The sequence below is a fragment of the Rhinolophus ferrumequinum genome, chromosome X (assembly GCF_004115265.2).
Source record: "Rhinolophus ferrumequinum isolate MPI-CBG mRhiFer1 chromosome X, mRhiFer1_v1.p, whole genome shotgun sequence".
Lineage (NCBI taxonomy): Eukaryota > Metazoa > Chordata > Mammalia > Chiroptera > Rhinolophidae > Rhinolophus > Rhinolophus ferrumequinum.
This window is the reverse complement of record NC_046284.1, coordinates 103,164,551-103,184,323: the sequence shown is the minus strand read 5'-3', so window position 1 is coordinate 103,184,323 and position 19,773 is coordinate 103,164,551. Positions and strand designations below refer to the sequence as shown.

At 36.5% G+C, this 19,773-nt stretch overlaps 2 protein-coding genes across 2 annotated transcripts in view; one reads left to right on the top strand and one right to left on the bottom strand.

Moving 5' to 3' along the window:
- The window catches only part of IL1RAPL1 (interleukin 1 receptor accessory protein like 1), a 1,293,699-nt gene that overhangs the window by 746,223 nt on the left and 527,703 nt on the right, over positions 1-19,773 (top strand). The gene's annotated exons all lie outside the window — the stretch shown is intronic.
- On the bottom strand, positions 8,964-11,374 carry LOC117024778 (transcription factor SPT20 homolog). Its single transcript, XM_033110294.1, has one exon. The coding sequence runs from the start codon at positions 11,340-11,342 to the stop codon at positions 8,964-8,966; it is 2,379 nt and encodes a 792-aa protein (XP_032966185.1). The 5' UTR covers positions 11,343-11,374.

Sequence of the window (19,773 nt, the reverse complement as noted above, 5' to 3'; positions counted from 1 at the left end):
TATGGTGTACATTCTGGATTTTTTTTTCTAAAAGTGGATTTTGATTTGCTCTATTATCTTTATATAGATAGCAAAACTTTCATTTTTTAGGGGTGATCAAGGCCAAGGATTCAGTCTAGAAATCTGTGGACTTGGTGTCCTTACATCTGTGTTCTTACCAAAGCTGATCTGCCATCATCTGTGACCCTCAAGATCCATCCCTGTTTATAAAGAGAATTCCAATCCCATTTGTCATGGCTCAGCCTGAATAAAGAAGGATGTTAGAGAGGGAGATATTTGGTACTCCTCTTTCATTGACTGCCCCCCTCCCCTCCCCTGTATGCTCTATTTCTATTTCTCATCAGCTATATTTAATATGGTATTAAACCTATTCTTTGCTGTTTTACATTTATTATATTTTTTCTTTTCTGGAAGTTCTAAGAATTATTTATTTCAAATTAGGCAACTTTTGTAGACAGATACAGAAATATCTATATGCTGTCTTTCTTTGTTTTAAAATTGCTGGTTGATAATTCTAATATCTATAGTTTCACTAGCGAGAGTGGAGAGAGAGCTCTGTGATTGCTCATGATTCTTGCTCAAGGCACCTTGTTCCTTTTGTGCTGAGTTGTTTGTTATTTTTTTTTAACAACCTGAATGTTTTTCTTGGAATATTATTTTGGGGGATTCTTTGATGCCTAGGGTGAAGGGCAACTCTTCTATTCATAAAAAGGATTTCCATTTGCCTTCGTAGGTGCCTAAGGTGTGATCACTCTGGGATCACTGTCAATTAAATGAAATTCATAGCTTGAGGGTTTTGGGGGACTACCTAAGTAATATGAACTTGTGCTATAAAGCTGCCTTAAGGATGTCTAAGGGTTGGGGGCGGTCAAGTTTAGTTGTTTCCTCCTTTTCTTGTGGATGTAGCCCTTAGCTTTGCTGGATGAGGAGTCTCTTCAATGTAAGATTTGACTGAGGCCCCTATCTCTACCCTTCCAGGTCTATGCCCCCATTAAACCTATGCTGTGGTGATTGGGATTACTAGGTCCAGTAAATGCCCTCAGGAAAATATCTGTAGTTGACCACTTTACTCATTGACTCTGGTTTTACTTAGATTTGGGCCTAGGGATCCTGGGAATTATTTGATTTTGAGGGGAAAAAAACCCAGTAGTTTTACTATTTTCAGTGGGAAGATTGGTTCAAATAACTTAGCTTGCTGTATTACTAGAATTAGAACTCCCCCACCGTTTCTCATATAGGAGTTTTCTCAACCAGATTTTCTATTTAACATTTCAGACTGCTTGGACATAATTCTCATTTTCAGACCTGACTTTCTTGCTACTGGCAGCTTTATTTCTAATCTCCATTTCAACTTACTTTTTTTCCCCCCTTTGGACAATTTCTATCAACCTCAAACACCTTGAAATAGTTACTTTTATTAATGTGGTAGAAGATTTTACAAAAAAATAATCTTTAAAAAACCTCCGGATGATTTGACTGTGTGATTTAAGAATGAATGCATGACTTTGGAGAAGGAGTCAGGACTTTGCAAATTGGGTGAAATAAAAAGACATAGTGAGAAATGCATGGGTAGAAAGAGAGCATTATTGAAATGATTGACCAGACCATTTAAACTGTCAGGGAATTAAATGAAGCCAGGAAGAGGTTATAGAATATAAGCTGATTAAAGGAGGTAAAAGAGGAAGGAATGATGGAGGAACAGGAAGCACAGCAGCCTGTGTTAATCTTGGGGAATTCCATCCTGTATTCAAATTTAAGAAAAAAAATCAGTTAATGAACATTTGACTATGGAACACATAAATCAAGGCTGGTTCATAGTCTTCTCTTAGAACTAATTATCAGATATGAACTGTAACAAAGGATCTTTTGACCTCAAAAGAGTATTCTTGGTACATTTACGCATCAAACCAATACCCAGAAACAATAGAGATATAGAAAGTTAATAATATAAGTCATCGGATACTTTATGAAATTTTTCATCTGGAAATAATAGGGAGAATCAGAGAAAGCATGAATCTCACTGTTATTTCACGTCAGATTTTTTCCTGTTATTCTTTCTCACTTGGAACAGTTTAATGTACTACAAACGAAAGAGGATATATTTGATTATATTACAGATTACAATTTAAGAAAATGTATATATAATGCTTATAAATAATTCTTTATTTCTACATTTCTACGTTGTTTTAAATGTTTATAATTACTCAGCCACCATTAATCAATTATTGAACTATTCCTCTGTCTTTGGCATTATGGTGTTTTGCATATATTTTCCCATTGAGTCCTCAGAAAATCCTATGATGTAGAAATTATGATTGCTATTTTATAGGTGAAACTGAGATGCATCGAAAATTCGTAACACGTAACTTTATTGTTTATTGTTTATGAAGGTCTTCCACCTATATTTACTTTCATGTGCATTTTAACTGTGATCCTCATACCAAACCAATGAATTAGGGGAGATATTGTTACTCATTTTTCATATACAAGGACAAAGAGGCTCAGAGCAGTGAGGAGACTTGCCAAAGCAACCGGCATACTGATACAGATGGCGGTCAATCTCAGTGCTTCTAAGTCACAATCTATTAATTTTTATACAGTGCCACAATTCTGTGAAAGATAAATGATGATGATGATGATGACGACGACAATGATGATGATGGTGATAATTTTAATTGTTGTGCAGAGCTTGGGGTTTAGAAAACCATTGCTAACCAATAGTAATTGTATTTAATAATATGTATACCTTATATCTAATGCCGTGAGAAGAACCCAAGGGATGAGTACAATGCATGAGGAGTTCTAGGAAAAATGGAAAAGTAGACTTTATAATTCTAAATGGCAGTCTGTATCCCAACAATGTATTTAGCCTTGTTAGATACATTTTTTAAAGATACTTTTCTTTTTGATGTGCTCCAATGATTACAGTCAGGAAATATTTGTGACATAAAGCTATATCCCCCAAATAGTAATTCTTTCTTTCTTCTGGGATATCAGAACAATGTAGTTTGTAAATTCAGGTATGATGTTCAAAGTAAAAAGGAATATGTGACATAAACCGTTATGCTAATTGGCTGAAACTTTTTTGTTTTCATTTTTGATTCTTAATATAGACAACAAAGTATGGCATGGAGCCATAGCATCAGAGGAAAAAATATCTGTGAGCCATTAATAATTTCAATATTCAGTGTAGTACAACTCTGGAGTTTAAAACATGTATATAGTAATAAGTTAAAGAGTTTAAATAAGTGACCTAGCTCAGGCAGCTAATAAATGGTGGGGCTTGGATTTAAACCCATCTATCTCACCTTAGCTTCATACTCTAAACCCTTGAACACTCCACTCCCGACAAGAGATATGGGTTTCCAGGATTTAGAGTTTGGTAAATTGGCAAATGAGTGTCCTAGGATCATACTAAAAGTGCAGGTTTTTAAATTCACTGAAATGGTTCTTAGCCATGTAAGTCTTGAGGCACAGATGGAGTAGTTTAGTCGAGAAATAATTATAGGGCTTGAAATTTAAATAAAATTAAGTCCAGATTAATTCTTGCTCACAGACTTTACTATTTCATACTTTTGTTTCCTCTTTGGGTGTGGACACAAATGTAGTATTTTTAACTTATTATTTCTGTCAAAACAAATTTTGTAATGCCAATTTTTATGTTGTTTATAGTATTTGGCTGAATTAATGAGTTTTTATTTGAGTTTTCCAAGTAAAGCACTTAAATAGAATTTCAAAAGCTTATCTGTTTTGTATCCTAGAACTTCAGACAATAACTAGCACGTAGTAGTTACTCAATAAATATTTATTGAGTGAATGTATGGGATTAATATACATTTATTATTAATATTAATTTGCTCATCAAATGGTTTTTCAGCTACTATACAAGGCATTTAATCAAAAATTATTTCCGTTTTGAAGAAATGCTCAAATTCTGATACATCTTTCTACTTAATAGAGTATCTTTCTAAAGCCTCTGTTTAAGGGTGTTATTAAATATATGTCTATAATGCTTAATGGAAAATCTGTTAAACCTTAAGACAGTGATGTGTACCATCCTACATAATGTGTTTTCCCAACTGATTATGATAAAAAATAAATGACTATCAGAGGTGAGAAATTACACTGTCACCTAAATCTAGACAACTACAGTTGACCTCCTGTCTAGAAGCCAACTAACTACTTGTTGACTGATTTAGGATGGCCTCAGTTGGAATAACTGGGTTGGGGAGGCTAGACCGTAGCCCTTTGAGACTTTCATCCTCCAGAGGCTAAATCAGGCATGTTCTTGTGTCAATGGCAGTGGAACAACAAAGGGAAAAGTAATGTACTGATTCAAGCCCCTGCTTTATGACTTCTAACATTCCATTGGCCCAAGCAAGTCACTTGGTAGACTCAGTGTGGAGGTTGCATTTCAAAGGGTATAGAAACAGGCAGGAGTGAAGAACTGGGACCATTTACACAACCAACCTACCATACAAGCTTAACTAATTGAATCTATTTTCATAAAGTATATCTGGCATTTCCAACTATAACCTTCTGATTCCCTACTTAGAACTAATTTCTAAAAGACAAACTATCTTACACACACACACACACACACACACACACACACACTTTATTTTCTGCTTATCTTGTATTTTTTGCTAATACAATTCATTAGTTAAAATATTTCTGTAGAGACTGAGCAAAAGAATAGCAGGCTTTTAAATAGACCTGTCACATTGTATTGACTTCGTGTTTGGTATACAAGGTAAATATTATGCACATGGCATTTATCAAATAAAATTTGTGTGTGGATATTTTATTTATAAGCATACACTGAAAGAAAAGCACATATTTTAAAAATAAAAATGAGCTGATCATTTTACAAACATTCTAGTTGCCTATTATAACGAAATTGTGTGTTAAGTGTCACTCTTAAAGCAATGGAAATGGCATTTGCATATCAATTTAATTGCTTTGGATTAAACATTGAAAGATGAGAGCCAAGAGAGCTTATTAAGCTGAAATGAGAAAAAGTGACAAAAAAGTAATATTGTGTCAACACTACATCTGGAGGTCTGTTGCTAATTCCATTTTAAATCCTAAATTGCAGTGTTTCTTCAAATTATCACTGAATGCTATAGTCTTGAAATATCATAAAAAATAAAAAGGTTAATGCATGAATTGTGCTTCATAAGTACAATTTAATTTGAAAGCCAAACTAGAGTTTTCACTACTTTGATAATGTCTGTTCTTAATGTACTAGACTGGAAGCTTTTGAAGACATTATGTCTCATTTACTGCCATGTTTCTAGGGTTTTGACACAGTCTGTCCTGTATTAGATGCTCAATAAATATTTGTGAATGAATAAATGAATGAATGAATGAATGAATGAATGAATGAATGAATGCAAGCTATGGCAACCCCTTATATGTAGTTACTGTTAAGCATTTTAGGTGAGTGGTTGATCACTGCTGGTTCTGATTGGTGCTTACCACTGTATCCACAGGCATCCTTCCACTTTGAAACACCTTGCTCGCTGACTTCCTCCTTCTTTGCCTGGGGAAATCATCAGTCATTAATTACCTTGTGTCCTACAGCCCCCTACATTGAAGTAGGCTATGTGGAGGGGGTCCTGTGTGAGGCAACTTAATTTGCAATTCAGGGGATCTCCTGTTGAGGTGTTTGATGTGGGGCTTATATTACAAACTACTATTTGCTTGCTGTGTCCAAAGTATTAGAAAACGGATGCCACATCATTTTAAAAATCAATGATAATGCGGATCTCATTCCTTTGTACTGGAGAATTAGCACCACTTCCAGATGGTCCCTGTTGCTCACCAGAATGACTTCATGTTTGGAGGTAGCCCATTGTTAGAGCATCTAAAACATATCCTTTACATTTGGTGAGAATACTCCCTCCGTTTCAGCTCTTCTGGAGAATTTATTTTATGAAATGTTTAAACAGCTTACAAATGTTACCTTTAATGCTTGTAACAACTATGTGAAAGTGGTCCTATTGAATATCTCCATTTTGCAGCAGAGAAGTGAAGTGACTTACTGATGGTCCCTCAACTAGTAAGCCGCAGAGCCAGGTTTGGAAATTAGACAATCTAGCGTCAGAGGGTTGTGCTCTGAACCACCGCGCTATGAGTACAAAAGTGACTAAGGCCCCTGAAAATCAAATATTTTGTACACCACATCTGTTTTATGGTTGTTGCTTTAAATTTTTAATGGTGGTAAAAAACACATATTATAAAATTTGCCACTTTAACCATTTTTAAGTATACAGTTCAGTAATGTTAGGTATATTCACATGGTTGTGCAACAAATCCCTAGAACTTTTTCATCTTGCAAAACTGAAATTCTACTCAGTGAACACTAGCTCCCCATTTTCCCACTGCATCTGTTTTTACATCCTGTCATCCCAAACATCGCACCACAATCTAATAAGACTCCATCAGATTATTATCACATGATGTAATAACAGGTAAACAGAGACAAGAGAACATTGTTTTATTTGCATGGATTAAGTATGTACCCAGAATTCAAAACTTCTAAAAAATACAAATGCACAAGAAATGGGATGTTTTGAAATAAAAAGTAGTATATCTTAGTGATTTGTCTGCTTCTTGTTCTTCAGTGTCGTCTTGGAATTTCACAAAGGAAAACTTTTCCGTTATAGCTCATCAGAATGACCTATGCCTGAATCATAACTTCAGGAATATTTTCTAGGTCCAAAGCCAAGAAGACAAAACTGTATTTTGTTTTCTTGTTTCTTACATATAAGTATTATAGTTTTAGTTACTATTTAATTATTTGAATTAAAATAACTTATAATAAAATAATTATTTCCTATTTTTACAATAATAAATCCCATTAGTACTCTTTTGATGTTTTAAAAAGACAATGTCATATTGAACACAAGTACTTAGAGAACATAAATATGCATTATATACATTTACAATTGTATATAGTAAATTTAAATAATTCCAGTAAAAGTACTAATACTCTATAAATGTATGCAAAGTTATACAATCTATCTTGGAAAAATAAACAAAAACTCTGAAAAGTGTACTTAGAATAATGAACATTTTGAATTCCTATTTTTCTTTATATTTACTATCATATTTCATCTGCAAATCACCCTGTGAAATAGTTTGAAATATGTTGTACTAGAGAATAATATGGAAATAGACTCAGTCTCCCAAGGGATGGTGCTTAGGTTGAGTATTAAATGAGGATGGAAAGGAGTTCCTCGTTGAGGGTCTGCACCAACACATGGAAGTGAGGGAGAACGTGGCACACCAGGGGCACCAGTAGTTAAGCATGGCCAAAGCGTAGATGTGAATGGGGAAGTGCTAGGACATGGGGAGTAGTGACAGGCTAAATCCAGATCAAAAAGGGCCTTTTTGCCAAATAATACAGTTTGAATTTGATTCCACAGAGTATGCAGAGGCAGAAAAGGATATTAAGCAAAGTAATATGACATGATTAGAAATGTCACTGATGAAAATACTGTATCATAAATTCATTTGCTAGAGTCAGGACTCATTCTACCTCCAACTTTTATATACTGTTACCTTGGATGGACCAATAGGTCATTCTTTTCAAGGAACCTTCAATTCTAGAAAATCAGAATGATGACATTTTTGGGTGATATAAATCTTTATACTTAGATATAAAATATTTTTCAAGTATGACCTGAATGTATTAGTTTACTCAAGTTTGATCAAGTCATTTGGTTTCTTACCTTACAGTATTATCCTAAAATATATTGTTTAGAAGCCGCAGAAATCATTTGTAATTAGCAGATATATTTCAAGATATTTTCATATAACAATTATTCACTCTTTTCCCTATAATTCCCTATTGTAATTTGTTTCATTTGTTCATCTACACTTATCATTTTTCATTCACTTGTCTATTGTAAATCAAGAAACTTTTACCTTTTCTCTCTTGTGATTATTCTCCTATCAGATGGGGACAAAATAATCGAGACAGAATAGAGGAGCAAGATGAATGGCAGACAGCAGGTGCATTTGTATATTATAAAGTGTTTGCAAAATAATAAGCACCACATGAATAATGCATTTGTAGAATATTGTCTGGCAAATGATATTGAGTTGTATATCCAAATCATTCCTCAATTACTGAAGAATGAATTACAAGTGTGTAATGCATCATTTTATCAGACAGACAGAATTCAACTTATGGGGCATCTCGATAGAGTAAAAAGGCTACTATTTATTAATAGAGGATTAAAATCTCTCTATTTATATCTATCTATATGTGTACATCTATGACTACGTCTATATCTCTATCTCTTTATGTTTACCTTTATATCCATATCTTTATATATAAATAATTTCCTTGCTTATTTTTAAAAGTCTAGAGGTTTGCTGCTGTTTTCTTTAAGAATTAAATCTCCATGGCATATTTAGCATTGATTCTAAGGTTGACTTTTATGTAATGTAACAAAACTATTATTTGCACTAATATTATTACTATAGTTTATTTTCAGCTTAAGTACTTATCTTGATTTTTTCAAATATTTAATATTTTGTTAATTAAAACTAATTTAAATATAAATTAAATTTCAATATTTAATATATCTTATTTATATTAACCTTGACAGTAAACTTAAATAATACATACTACTATTTACATTTTCCAGACAAGGAAGGTTAGAGTCACAGAAATTAGGAAATAGACTTAAGGTTAGTAAATTGCAGAGCGGGGATTTTGACCTCATGGTGGCTAGCATCTAGTCTGTTCATGTTTTTTTTCCATTAAATTATTACCCTGTTTTTATTTAAAAAGCATAGTGTTGTGCTTCCGTATAGTTTGTACAGTTAGCAATGTAAAATACTGACACATTAAAGACAAAAATGAAGTAAAAACTAAAAACCCTTTTGAATCAGTGCTCCTATATTTTGTTTAGTTTTGTTTAAACAGAAAAAAAGTAATGTAAGACTCAGGATTTGGGAGTGGTGGACGGTCGACTGTTCATTTTATCTTTTGACTGGATTGGTCTCCACCGGCTCCGGCCCCGCTGTGGCTGAGCTGTTTGGGCTGCTGCCGTTGCCACAGGCCCTGGGTGCTGCACGATTCTCCACTGCACCTGCTGGGGCTGCAGCTGCTGCTGGAAGGCAGAGGAGAGCAGGACCTTCTGCTGAGGAAGGTTTTGCCTGGGTTCTGTCTGAGCAGAACCATGCTGAGACAACACAGTGGCCTGGGGCTGCAGAAAACATTCCACTCCACTGAGGTTAATGAAAACAGCTTGCTGACCAGGTAAGGCTGTTACTTGACTGGTTGAAACTTGGGCACTTGAACCCCGTAACACCACTGGCTGTTGAAGATGCAAAGTTGTAGGTTGTTGAGGTTGTTGTTGTGGAATCAACTTATAGACCCATTGCTGCTGAAGCTGCTGTGGCTGCTGGGCCTGCTGCTGGGTGTTCAAAGTGACTGAACCTGGTGGGACCTGGAGTAGACTTAAGGGCCTGAGATCTGAAGCGGGTTTTAAAATATACTGTGCACCTGTTGGAGAAGGAGCCTGTGGTGCAGCGGACTGTGCATTTGGTGGCTGGCCTCCTGAGGACAGCCTGCTGGCGTTCATTCCTGAAGGATCCCTGGCCCCAATGGTAGAGCGCTGCACTGGGTTGGAACATCTTACCACAGTCTGGGTTCCATCAACAGGGTTCACCACTTTGGTGACATTGAGGCCAGCAGAGCTGGCATTGACCTGAGTGACCGGGGTTCTTAGTGATGAGCTGGCAGGGAACGGGGTGGCTGCAGGGAGTGTGCTGACTCGGTTCACTTCCAAAGAGGATTTCTGGGCAACACCTGGTGCCTTAGACGCAGGAGCAGGAAATGGAGGTTTAGGAAAGATTCTTCTTACCTGTCGTGGAGTGACTCTGTTACCTAAGGAACTCTTTCTTTTGCTTGAGGGAAGTGTGATGGCTGGAGGTGTGTGTTTGACTCCCTTCCCCAGTACTGAAGACTGAACTGATGTGGCCTCAGGCTGTCCTACTTCTTTCTTTGGATAAAGTTTTCTGAGACTGGCTGAGCCCCTGTAGCTGCATGACATCTTGACTGGATGTTTGGTCTTCTTCTGGACTAATTCCTTGGACCCACCGACTACCCTCCCAGCATCAGGTTTTGACCCAGGCATGGAACTATTTGAATGGTCATCTGGGGAAGACTGGCACGAAGGTGTCTGTCCCTCATATCTGACTTTTTCATCACTTGATCTTTTCCCAGAGATAGGTGGATCTTTAAGCGGCTGCACGAAGGTCAGCTTTGTTGTCTGGGACTGATCGCCAGCAGCACATCCAAACACAGAACCATCTTTGACCTCCTGGGCTGGCCAGACTGTCGGTTGTGAGTCATCATATTTGACAGACCTCCCCCCTTTAGCATGTTTCTCCACCTCCGCTTCAGAAGGGACCTCCAAGTCACAGGGTTGCTGTTTCCACGTATTTGCACAGTTTTCTGCTTTGGATATCTTGAGGTCATACTGCTGACTTGCTTCACTTTCTTTGCTTTCTTTGCAAGAGGTCGATACTCTTAGCTCAGGAGGTGATGGGTGAGGAGGCAGCTCCTGCTGCCGACTCAGGGAGGCTGCAGAATACCGCTTCAAGCTCCTTCTCATTGGGTAAGTGTTCATCTTTTGCTTGTTATACAGCAGCCTGTTTGCAATGCAGGCTACCGATACAGAAGGCTCAAGACACAGTGGTTCAGCTGTCGCCAAGATCAGCTGGCTCTCAAGCAAAAGTTTGTCTTCCTGGGTCCATTTCTGGTTATCGCTGGTAATGGAGTGTACGTCGCAGGCTAACGTCTGCATCGTGGGACGTAAGAGAATATACCTGCTTTGGTAACCCGGGCCTTCCGTATTACTGGACTGCCTATAGTCCCGTATTTCTGCTATGACACACCCACTGTGAAACATGTTAACCGGACATTTTTCCAGGAGATCCAACAAAACAGGAGGTAATTCTTCTGCATCCAAGTATTCAAGCAGTTCCCCTTCTTCGTAAGGCAAGCGAATGGTCTCTGAATAAGAGCCATCTATTCCCTTGAGCATCAGCGAATAGCCCTCCTTTCCTGGGTACAGGTTGACCACTAAACACGACAATGACTCCCTCATCAGAAGCTTCTCTAACAAGTTCACATTGCTTATTAATTCCTCTGTAACCTCGGGCTCTTTTCCACATTCTTCAACATATATGTCATACAGTTTTTCATGGAGAGATCTTCCCCCACTAGAGGAGTCTTTCCGTGGAGGAGGTCTCTGTCGGGCACTTTCAATGACATACTCCGCACGATCCAAAGCTCGTTCTAAAGCTTTTTGCATATCGTGGGATGCAATAGGGCCCCTACAAGAAGAGAAAATGTAAGTGCATTGATGCACGGCGTGAACATCCCGTTTTGAATATCAATGTATACTTATGGAAAGTACCCCAACTCTACAGTGGGCCACCATCCTAACTTTAATACGGACACCAAGGTACCCACCCCCGAAGAAGCGATACGCAAAATTCTTACGCGTTCCCCAAAATACCTTTGTCTGTACAGGCTACGATCCCTGCGCTAGGCCTCGCCTTGAGTCGTTGCCCATAACTAAGCCGGAAGTCCACGTGGGGAGGGGGGGGCTTATGTCACACAGCGTTCTGTGCGCCTGCGTGATGCTTTCAGGCTGTACCGGTCACCTGCTCTGTGATGTGCCGTCCAGTGATCAGCACTTCGTGTTCTTGTGCCTGCTCTTCCCGCTGGCAAGTTGAGCCAGACATCCATGTCCAGTCCTGTTCATTCAGTTTTACAACATAATGACCAAAACCATTTCTGGGGACTGATGCAGTGTCACCCTCCCCCCCCCCCTTTTAGTAAAACAAAGAACAAAGAATAGAAAAGTACAAATATCAATATGTTCCTATGTGCTCTCCTCCTTCCCGTAAAATAATCGTATGTATGTTCAACCAACAGCTACTTTTGAGAATGAATTATGAGGGAGGTAATAGGATTGAGATAGTAAGACCAGTGACAAGTGGCTTACCATGGAGGAGTTCACATTTTCCTTGCAGAGGCAAACAAGTAATCAAATAATCTTTGACTTTTGGGCAGAGTAGTAAAGGAGAGGAAGTGCTAAACAGGGGAAGTGAGAACAACTATTCCCAAAGGAGGTGGTAGTTGAGCTCCTTAAAGGATGACTATAAATGGAGATTATTGATAACCCTAGTAATGTTTTCTGAGAAAAAACTGGTTAGAAAACTCAGACCATAGTAAAGGATGAGCGTGTGTTGAGAAAGGGAGGAGAGTAGTTTACAGTACAACTGAGAAATTTGTATTAGTGAAGGGATAGAGGTTAAGATACAGTAGACGTAGAGAACACACATGTGCACACAAATAATACCTCTGTATAAACTCTCTCCCTACATTAATGTGTGAGGTAAGTATAACATGTATAATGACTTTATCAATAATGTTATTTTGGAATTTTAGGAAAGGATGAAATCTTTCATGTAGACTTTTATTTAACAAATGAGAAACTAACATACCCAAAGCCACACTTCAAATTAATGGCTTATTCATGTTATATGCTTTATACATTATAGACATAAGTGGTAAATAATGATATCAGTAACTACAAAGTCAAATTATGCAGCAATACTTTGTACAATTTGGATTCCAAATAAATCCATATTGGTAAAAGAAAACCAGAAGCCGGAAGCAATGTAGTAAATTACCACCAAGGTGGTCAACTACGATTGTATTTTATAAACTTGTGAACAGAAGGATTTTGAGACTGGGAATGATTATAATGCCGCTACATGAATTGTAGCTTTAAGAAAGCAGTCAAGGGAAAGATGTCCAGTTAATCTTTATGACATTTTTCATGTGTGTATGATGTATAATTTGAGTAAACCCTGCATACTGATAAGACAATATAATGGGGTTGAACTCCCCATTCCCTAAGAGTTCTCTCTTTTTATCATGCTATTATCATAATAGACTTTTAAGGAAAAAGCAGATACTGTAACTGGAAATCATACAGTAAAGCTATTTTCAAGTCCTTGTAACAGTTGTTTCATATGAAACGAACAGGAGAAATAATCTTCCAGCATTGACAGGAAAGTAGCTTTGACAGCTGACTGTTACGAAGTCTCCTGTGTAATTATTCCACCTCCCCTCTGACTAGGGATGTTTTTCATATATCCCATACTTCTGCAACTACTGAATTTGAAAATGTCTGTTCACATGTACACACCTGTGGACATCCGCGAATCTATAACTGTCCAGTTCTAGAATCCCCTTCATGATTCACCCATATAAAACTAAGTAAAGAGAGCAGAGTTAACAGACAAGCCCTCCTTTGTGGTGTTTATTCATTTTTCTCCCCACTGCTGCATCAAGGGATACCTTCTACTTTATGCCTCACATCAACTGCAACTCTTTTTGGCAATAATATGAGACAAGTTTAACCGAATTTCAAATATATGGGACTTCCAGAAGGGGTGTTCTAGTCATATTGAACCTTTCTATAAAACTGAAAAGTTGGATCTGCAGAACAGAAATGGAAGAGGGCTGTATTCACAGGATAAGGAGATTAAATATAAAGAGCTATGTGATTTATCTCCTTTATGAGGTGCTGCTGGAAAGGAGATTAAGCTTTTAAAAAGTGGTGACCTTGATATAAATTCCATATTTAGCCAATGGTGAAATATTATGAATTATGAAGAATATGTGAAACATCGGTCATTAAGTGAGAAGATTCAAGAGCTGTAGTGAGGTTGACAGTCTAAGGGGTTAAACCATCACTGAAGATAATCGTAACAGCAATAAAACATTGTGTAACAGTTTGTCCATTACAAAGTATGTTTATACCAGGATGTGATTTGGTTCTCACAACTCCAGGAGGTTACATATCCTTATAATTTTATGATCAGATAACTGAAATTCAGGGAAGAAGAGTTACTTGTCTATGATCCCACACAGCTTGCTAGTGGATTCTTCTGCCATGAAAACCTCCTCTTCTTCTTGTATTCTTTATCACATTTGAATAAAGATTAGATCCACTTGTGTTTTGTTTTTAACACTTAAAATCATATCTCTAATATCACTCTATGGCCTTATATTCTGACAATTTAAGTGTAAAGTATTTTATTACTACATTTTTTTGTTGACAAGAACCTTAATACAATTGTCATATTCTAAGCATGTTTATAAGGAAACACAAATCATTAGACCATTTTCTTTTTTCTAATAATGGCCTCTTTTGCCAAATAAAGTTATTAGATTGTTGGTATTTAAACCATATGTTCTTTCGTGAATTTTAGGTTATTCAGTTTAATGGCTTTTCTTTCCAGTCAGAAAAATGTAAAAATTACTATTGTCTGGAGTTGATACTAAAATTGCATAAAAAGTATTGAAAAGAAACCAACTGTAAAATAGGCATAAATCATATAGAATAAGAAAGTCTCTCCCCAAAAACGTTTAATTCTGCCTTTAAATTAAACCAACTCACAGTTTAACTCTCCTGGTTTTTTTTCTTTCCCCTTTTTTTGTTTTAGATGTATAAATAAAAGGCTTTCATCATACCCAGTTTCCCCGAAAATGAGACCTAGCCAGACAAGCAGCTCTAATGCGTCTTTTGGAGCAAAAATTAATATAAGACCTCTTATATTAATTTTTGCTCATTAATTTTTGCTCCAAAAGACGCATTAGAACTCCTTGTCTGGCTAGGTCTCATTTTCGGGGAAACATGGTGGATAGGAAAATGCAGAAGTGCCTTAATTTATTAAATGTGCTGTGTTTAAGCGATGCCGTTTTGTAATATTTGCAAATATTTAACTATATCATTTGTTTGCCTCTTTCTTTAACCTCATGGGAGACTTTTAGCAATTTATGTATAATGTACGAGTAGAGGAAATGCTTAGATATTTGTTTCCTAAACTGTTGTATTGGCTAGGATCTAGTCAGTTAAAGCAAATTCATTCCAACTAGTTCAATAGGGGGAGTTTAATATGGGAAATGGGTTAGAAATATGTTAGAAGAGCTGAAATGACAGGATATGAGGCGAGATAGGCTTAGTAACAGCAGGAAGCCACTGCCACCCCAATGTTGAGAGAGAAAAAGGAAGAAGTAGTGTCAGACCCAGACGCTGAAATGACAGACCCTCTCTTGGAAAAAGTCCAACCTCGAAGTCAGTTGGCAGGAAATGGAGGACATATTTATGGGATAAAGTGGTAAACAAGGCAGATGAGACTTCCATTCTCATGACACTTACACTGTATGGAAGAGAAAAAAACATACATATATAAATAAATCAAATCAAGACAATATCAATTAGTGATAATGATAAGATAAATACAAAACAGAGTGGTATGCTGAAAAAAGAGAAGTCTTTATTGTTCTTGTCAATATTTTGATATTAATTTGATTTTTAAATATTGCATTGAAATAGCATTTAACTTAATTATTGAGTTTTTAGTACCCCCTCACTTGCCTCATGCCTGTTCCTTTGGATAAGACTGATATCTCAAAAGACTTCTAGCCATTTCGCCTGAGAAAGTAGGTGAATGGTATGGCTATCAGTGAGATAGAGCAGACTAGGATAAAAGTAGATTTGGAGGTAAAAGTTAAGGTTTATTTGTGGGGCATGTTAGGTCTAAAGTATTTTTTTAGATTTCAAATAAATATGATAAATAAGCAACTGGATGTATAAATCTAGAGTTCAGAGAGTATTTCTTTAGAGCTGGAGCTACAAATACAGGAGACAAAACACCGAGATGGTATTTAAAGGAATGAAAGCCTGTCACATGCTATAAGACAGATGAAGCTTAAATGAGATTACATAGAGGGAGTTTAAATGAGGTAATATATAAAGTCTTTTAAAATAATACCTTTATTGAGATATGATTCGCATTCCATATAATTCACTCATATAAAGTATACAATTTAATGTTTTTTTATTTTTTTATTTTTTTATTTTTTTTTATATATATTTTTTTTTACATTTTTTTTAAATTTATTTTTAATTTATTGGGGTGACAATTGTTAGTAAAATTACATAGATTTCAGGTGTGCAATTCTGTATCACATCATCCATAAATCACATTGTGTGTTCACCACCCAGAGTCAGCTCCCCTTCCATTACCGTACATTTGATCCCCCTCACCCTCATCCCCCACCCCCCAACCCCTTTACCTTCTGGTAACCACCAAATTACGTTCCCCAGATTAATTTTCAAGCCCGTGGCCATCCTATGGTCACCGATTGCCCTCCAATCCCCTCACCCTCCCCCCCACCCCCCACCCCTACCGCCCATCTAGCAACCCTGTTTTTTTAATTGCGGTAAAATATACCTAACATAAAATTTACTATTTTTAATTGTACATTTTAGTGGCACTAAGTACACTAACCATGTTATGCAACCATCACCACTATCCATTTCCAGAAATTTTTCATCTTCCAAACAGAAACATTGTATAAGTGGAGTCATACAATATTTGTCCTTTTGTGTCTTAGCATAATGTTTTCAAGCTTCGTGTTGTAGCAGCTATCAGAATTTCATTCCTTTTAAAGGCCAAATAGTATTTTATTGTATGTATGTACCACATATTTCTTATCCATTCATCTTTTAATGGACATTTAAGTTTGCCCCTTTTGGCTATTGTCAGTAGTGCTTCTATGAACATTGGTGAACAAGTATGTGTTTGAGTCCTTGCTTTCCATTCTTTTAGGTATATACTTAGGAATAGAATTGCTGGGTCATATGGTAATGCTATGTTTAACTTTTAGAGAAACTGTCCAACTGCTTCCACAGCAGCTGGCTGTAGCATTTTACATGCCCATGGGGTTCCAATTCCTCCAAATCCTTGCCAAAATTTGTTTTCTGTTTTTTTATTCATAGCTATCCTAATGAGTATAAAATGTCATTGTATAAAGGTTTTTACACAAGGTTCCTCCTCCCACCATTTTGTCTCAGTAGAATATAAGCTCCATAAAAGCAAGTGCTTTGCTTATTCACACTTTATCCCCAGCTGGGTCTGGCACATAGTCTTTAATCAATAAATATGTATTGACTAAATGAATGAATTTCAAGTGCTTAATAAGTGATAGATAAATCACTCCTTTAATAAATGATAGTTCTATATTCATTCCTAATATGAGTGTCCCCTGCTGGGCGTAATGGTTTTCTTTTGTTTTTATGAAATTGCTCTGAGAAGTTGAAGAGGCAATATGCTGAATTTACATAGACTGAAAATATCTCAGACCGTAACAGGAGAAAAGGAGGTGAAAGTGTTGAAAAATACGTAATTAGAAAGTAGTGGAAAAAGCAACCAGATCTCAGGTGTTGTCTTCAAATTAGAGCACCAAGCTCGTATTATGAGGATGTTAGTTGAGGGAAGTGACTGCAATCTCTTCTTCAGGAAGCATTTCTGGCTTCTATTTCCATTTCCTCCAAACCTTTGTTGGGTTAGGAGTAGTTTTCCTGGATATAGACACACTGTTCGGTCTTCTTTGTGTCTGCAGAAATTGGTCCACTTTCTAAATATGCTAAGTTCAAAGATATCACTCTACATGTAACTCTGATCGTGAATTTTGGTTAACATTTATCTTTAAAACTGCACCAGTCTCCAGAGTCTGGAAATGTGCACCTCTGTCAATTTTATGGAATAGATTAAGTTTTTGTCTTATACATGTAATTAAGAATATGATTTAAATGTCCTTTATAATTAAGGTTACTTACCATCTTCAGAGTTAATTTTATTTACTTTTGAAGTCGAGGAAAGCAAAGCTTTTATCAGGAAATATTGACCTGCAAAGTAAAACTGAATAAAGCATATGCTATTATGACATTTAAAAAATATTTAGAGAAGTATCAGCAGGGGAAAAACTCACTAATTATGTGGGTTCTTTCCTGACATTGTCCAGATTTGGTTTATATGCAGTAGAAGAAAGCATGTTTTCTGATTTCAAAAAATTAATCGGACTCTAAAAAAATCTGATTTGTTAAATGAATAAATTTCAGTAAACTCTGGTAGTTCTCTGTCTTCTTTAAAGAACAATACAGTTTTTGTTTTACTCTGATGGAAGTTTCCCTGGAATTTTCATTGTAAAATGAGAGGGTGGGGTGCAGGATTAGTTGAGCTTCTGGATCCTAGGTCACCCCTTCTCCACATCAATCCAGGAGCAAGATTTAACAGTACTGGAACTACGACAATCACTTTAGAAAAAAGCTGCCTGTGTGATTCTTGGAGAGAAAAAAAAAATGTTGTTCACTCATTTATCCTTTCTTCCCTTATCTTTCAAATCCTGAAGGTCAGCTACCATTAGAAGAGGGTCTATTGTATCCAGGGTGAGAGAAAGAGATAAGGTGATTGCATGTAGCTAACAATTCAGAGCCAGGAAATCTTCACAGCTGTGTTGTAATTTTTTTTTTTTTTTTTTTTTTTTTTTTTGTCTGGCCTGGAAGATGCATCCACTGTCAGCAAGTGGTACTATGCCAAAGAAGCATACAACAAAAGGGGGTAAAAAATAGGATCTTGAGATTATCATCCTAAGCAAAATAAGTCAGACAAAAAAGGAGAAAACCATAAGATTTCACTCATATGTGGGATGCAATACTGAAAGCAACAAACAAACAAGACAAACAAACAAAAACTCATAGACACAGACAACAGTTTAGTGGTTACCAGAGGGTAAGGAGGGTAGGGGGAAGGTGGAAAAGGATAAAGGAGATCAAATATATGGTGATGGAAGGAGAACTGACTCTGGGTGATGAACACACAATGCATTAGATAGATGTCGGACTGTACACTTGAAACCTATATAATTGTTCAACCAATTATAAATTTAATTTAAAAAATAAATAAAAAATAGTATAGTGGATCTAGGTAAGAGTTATTTAGAAAGATTAGTAAGAAAGAAATGTAATCACTCTGGGAGGTGAACACACAATGTGATACGTAGATGATGTATTACAAAATTGTACACCTGACACCTAGGTAACTTTACTAACCATTGTCACCCCAATACACTTTAACTTAAAAAACGCAAGAAATGTAATCAGAACTATGTATCCATTAACTAATAATTCATTCATTTAACAAATATTTACTGAGAGTGCCTACTGTATGACTGGCACTGTTCTAGGCACTTAGAGAAATCATTATGCCCTTTAAGTTCTTAGCCTCAGTAGGCCATCACAGTGAACAAATTCCTGTAATGGATAATTCTCCATGTGCCAGCAGAAACTGGCGTGTTCAGAATGGGACAAAGCATTTAAGAGATTTTAAAAAAATGGATCTGATTTATCAAAAAGTTAAATGTAGAATAACCGTATAACCCAACATTTCTACTCCTAGGTATACACAAAAAGTATTGAAAGAATGGATTCAGGCAAATATTTGCACATAAATGTTCAGAGCAGCATTATTCTCAATAGTCAAAATGTGGAAACAAACCCACATTTTCCCTCTCTCCCTTCTCCCTCTCTCCCTTCTCCCTCTCTCCCTCTCTCCCTCTCTCTCTGTCTTTTTCTCTCCCTCAAGAGGAAGTCTAAGGAGACTTTGGGGTCTACAGTGGTGAAGTTTGAAAGTGCTCATGCCCAAGAGTAACTCAGGCAGAGAAATACTGGACTAGAATTTCACACACTGAGGCCTCCTCAACATTATTCCTCCTCATTATTCCAGGGATATTAGACTAGAAAAATAAAAATGATAAAATAATATTAATTACCTTCCTTAAAAAAGAGGGAGGTGATTATTTTGAATGTATAGTTA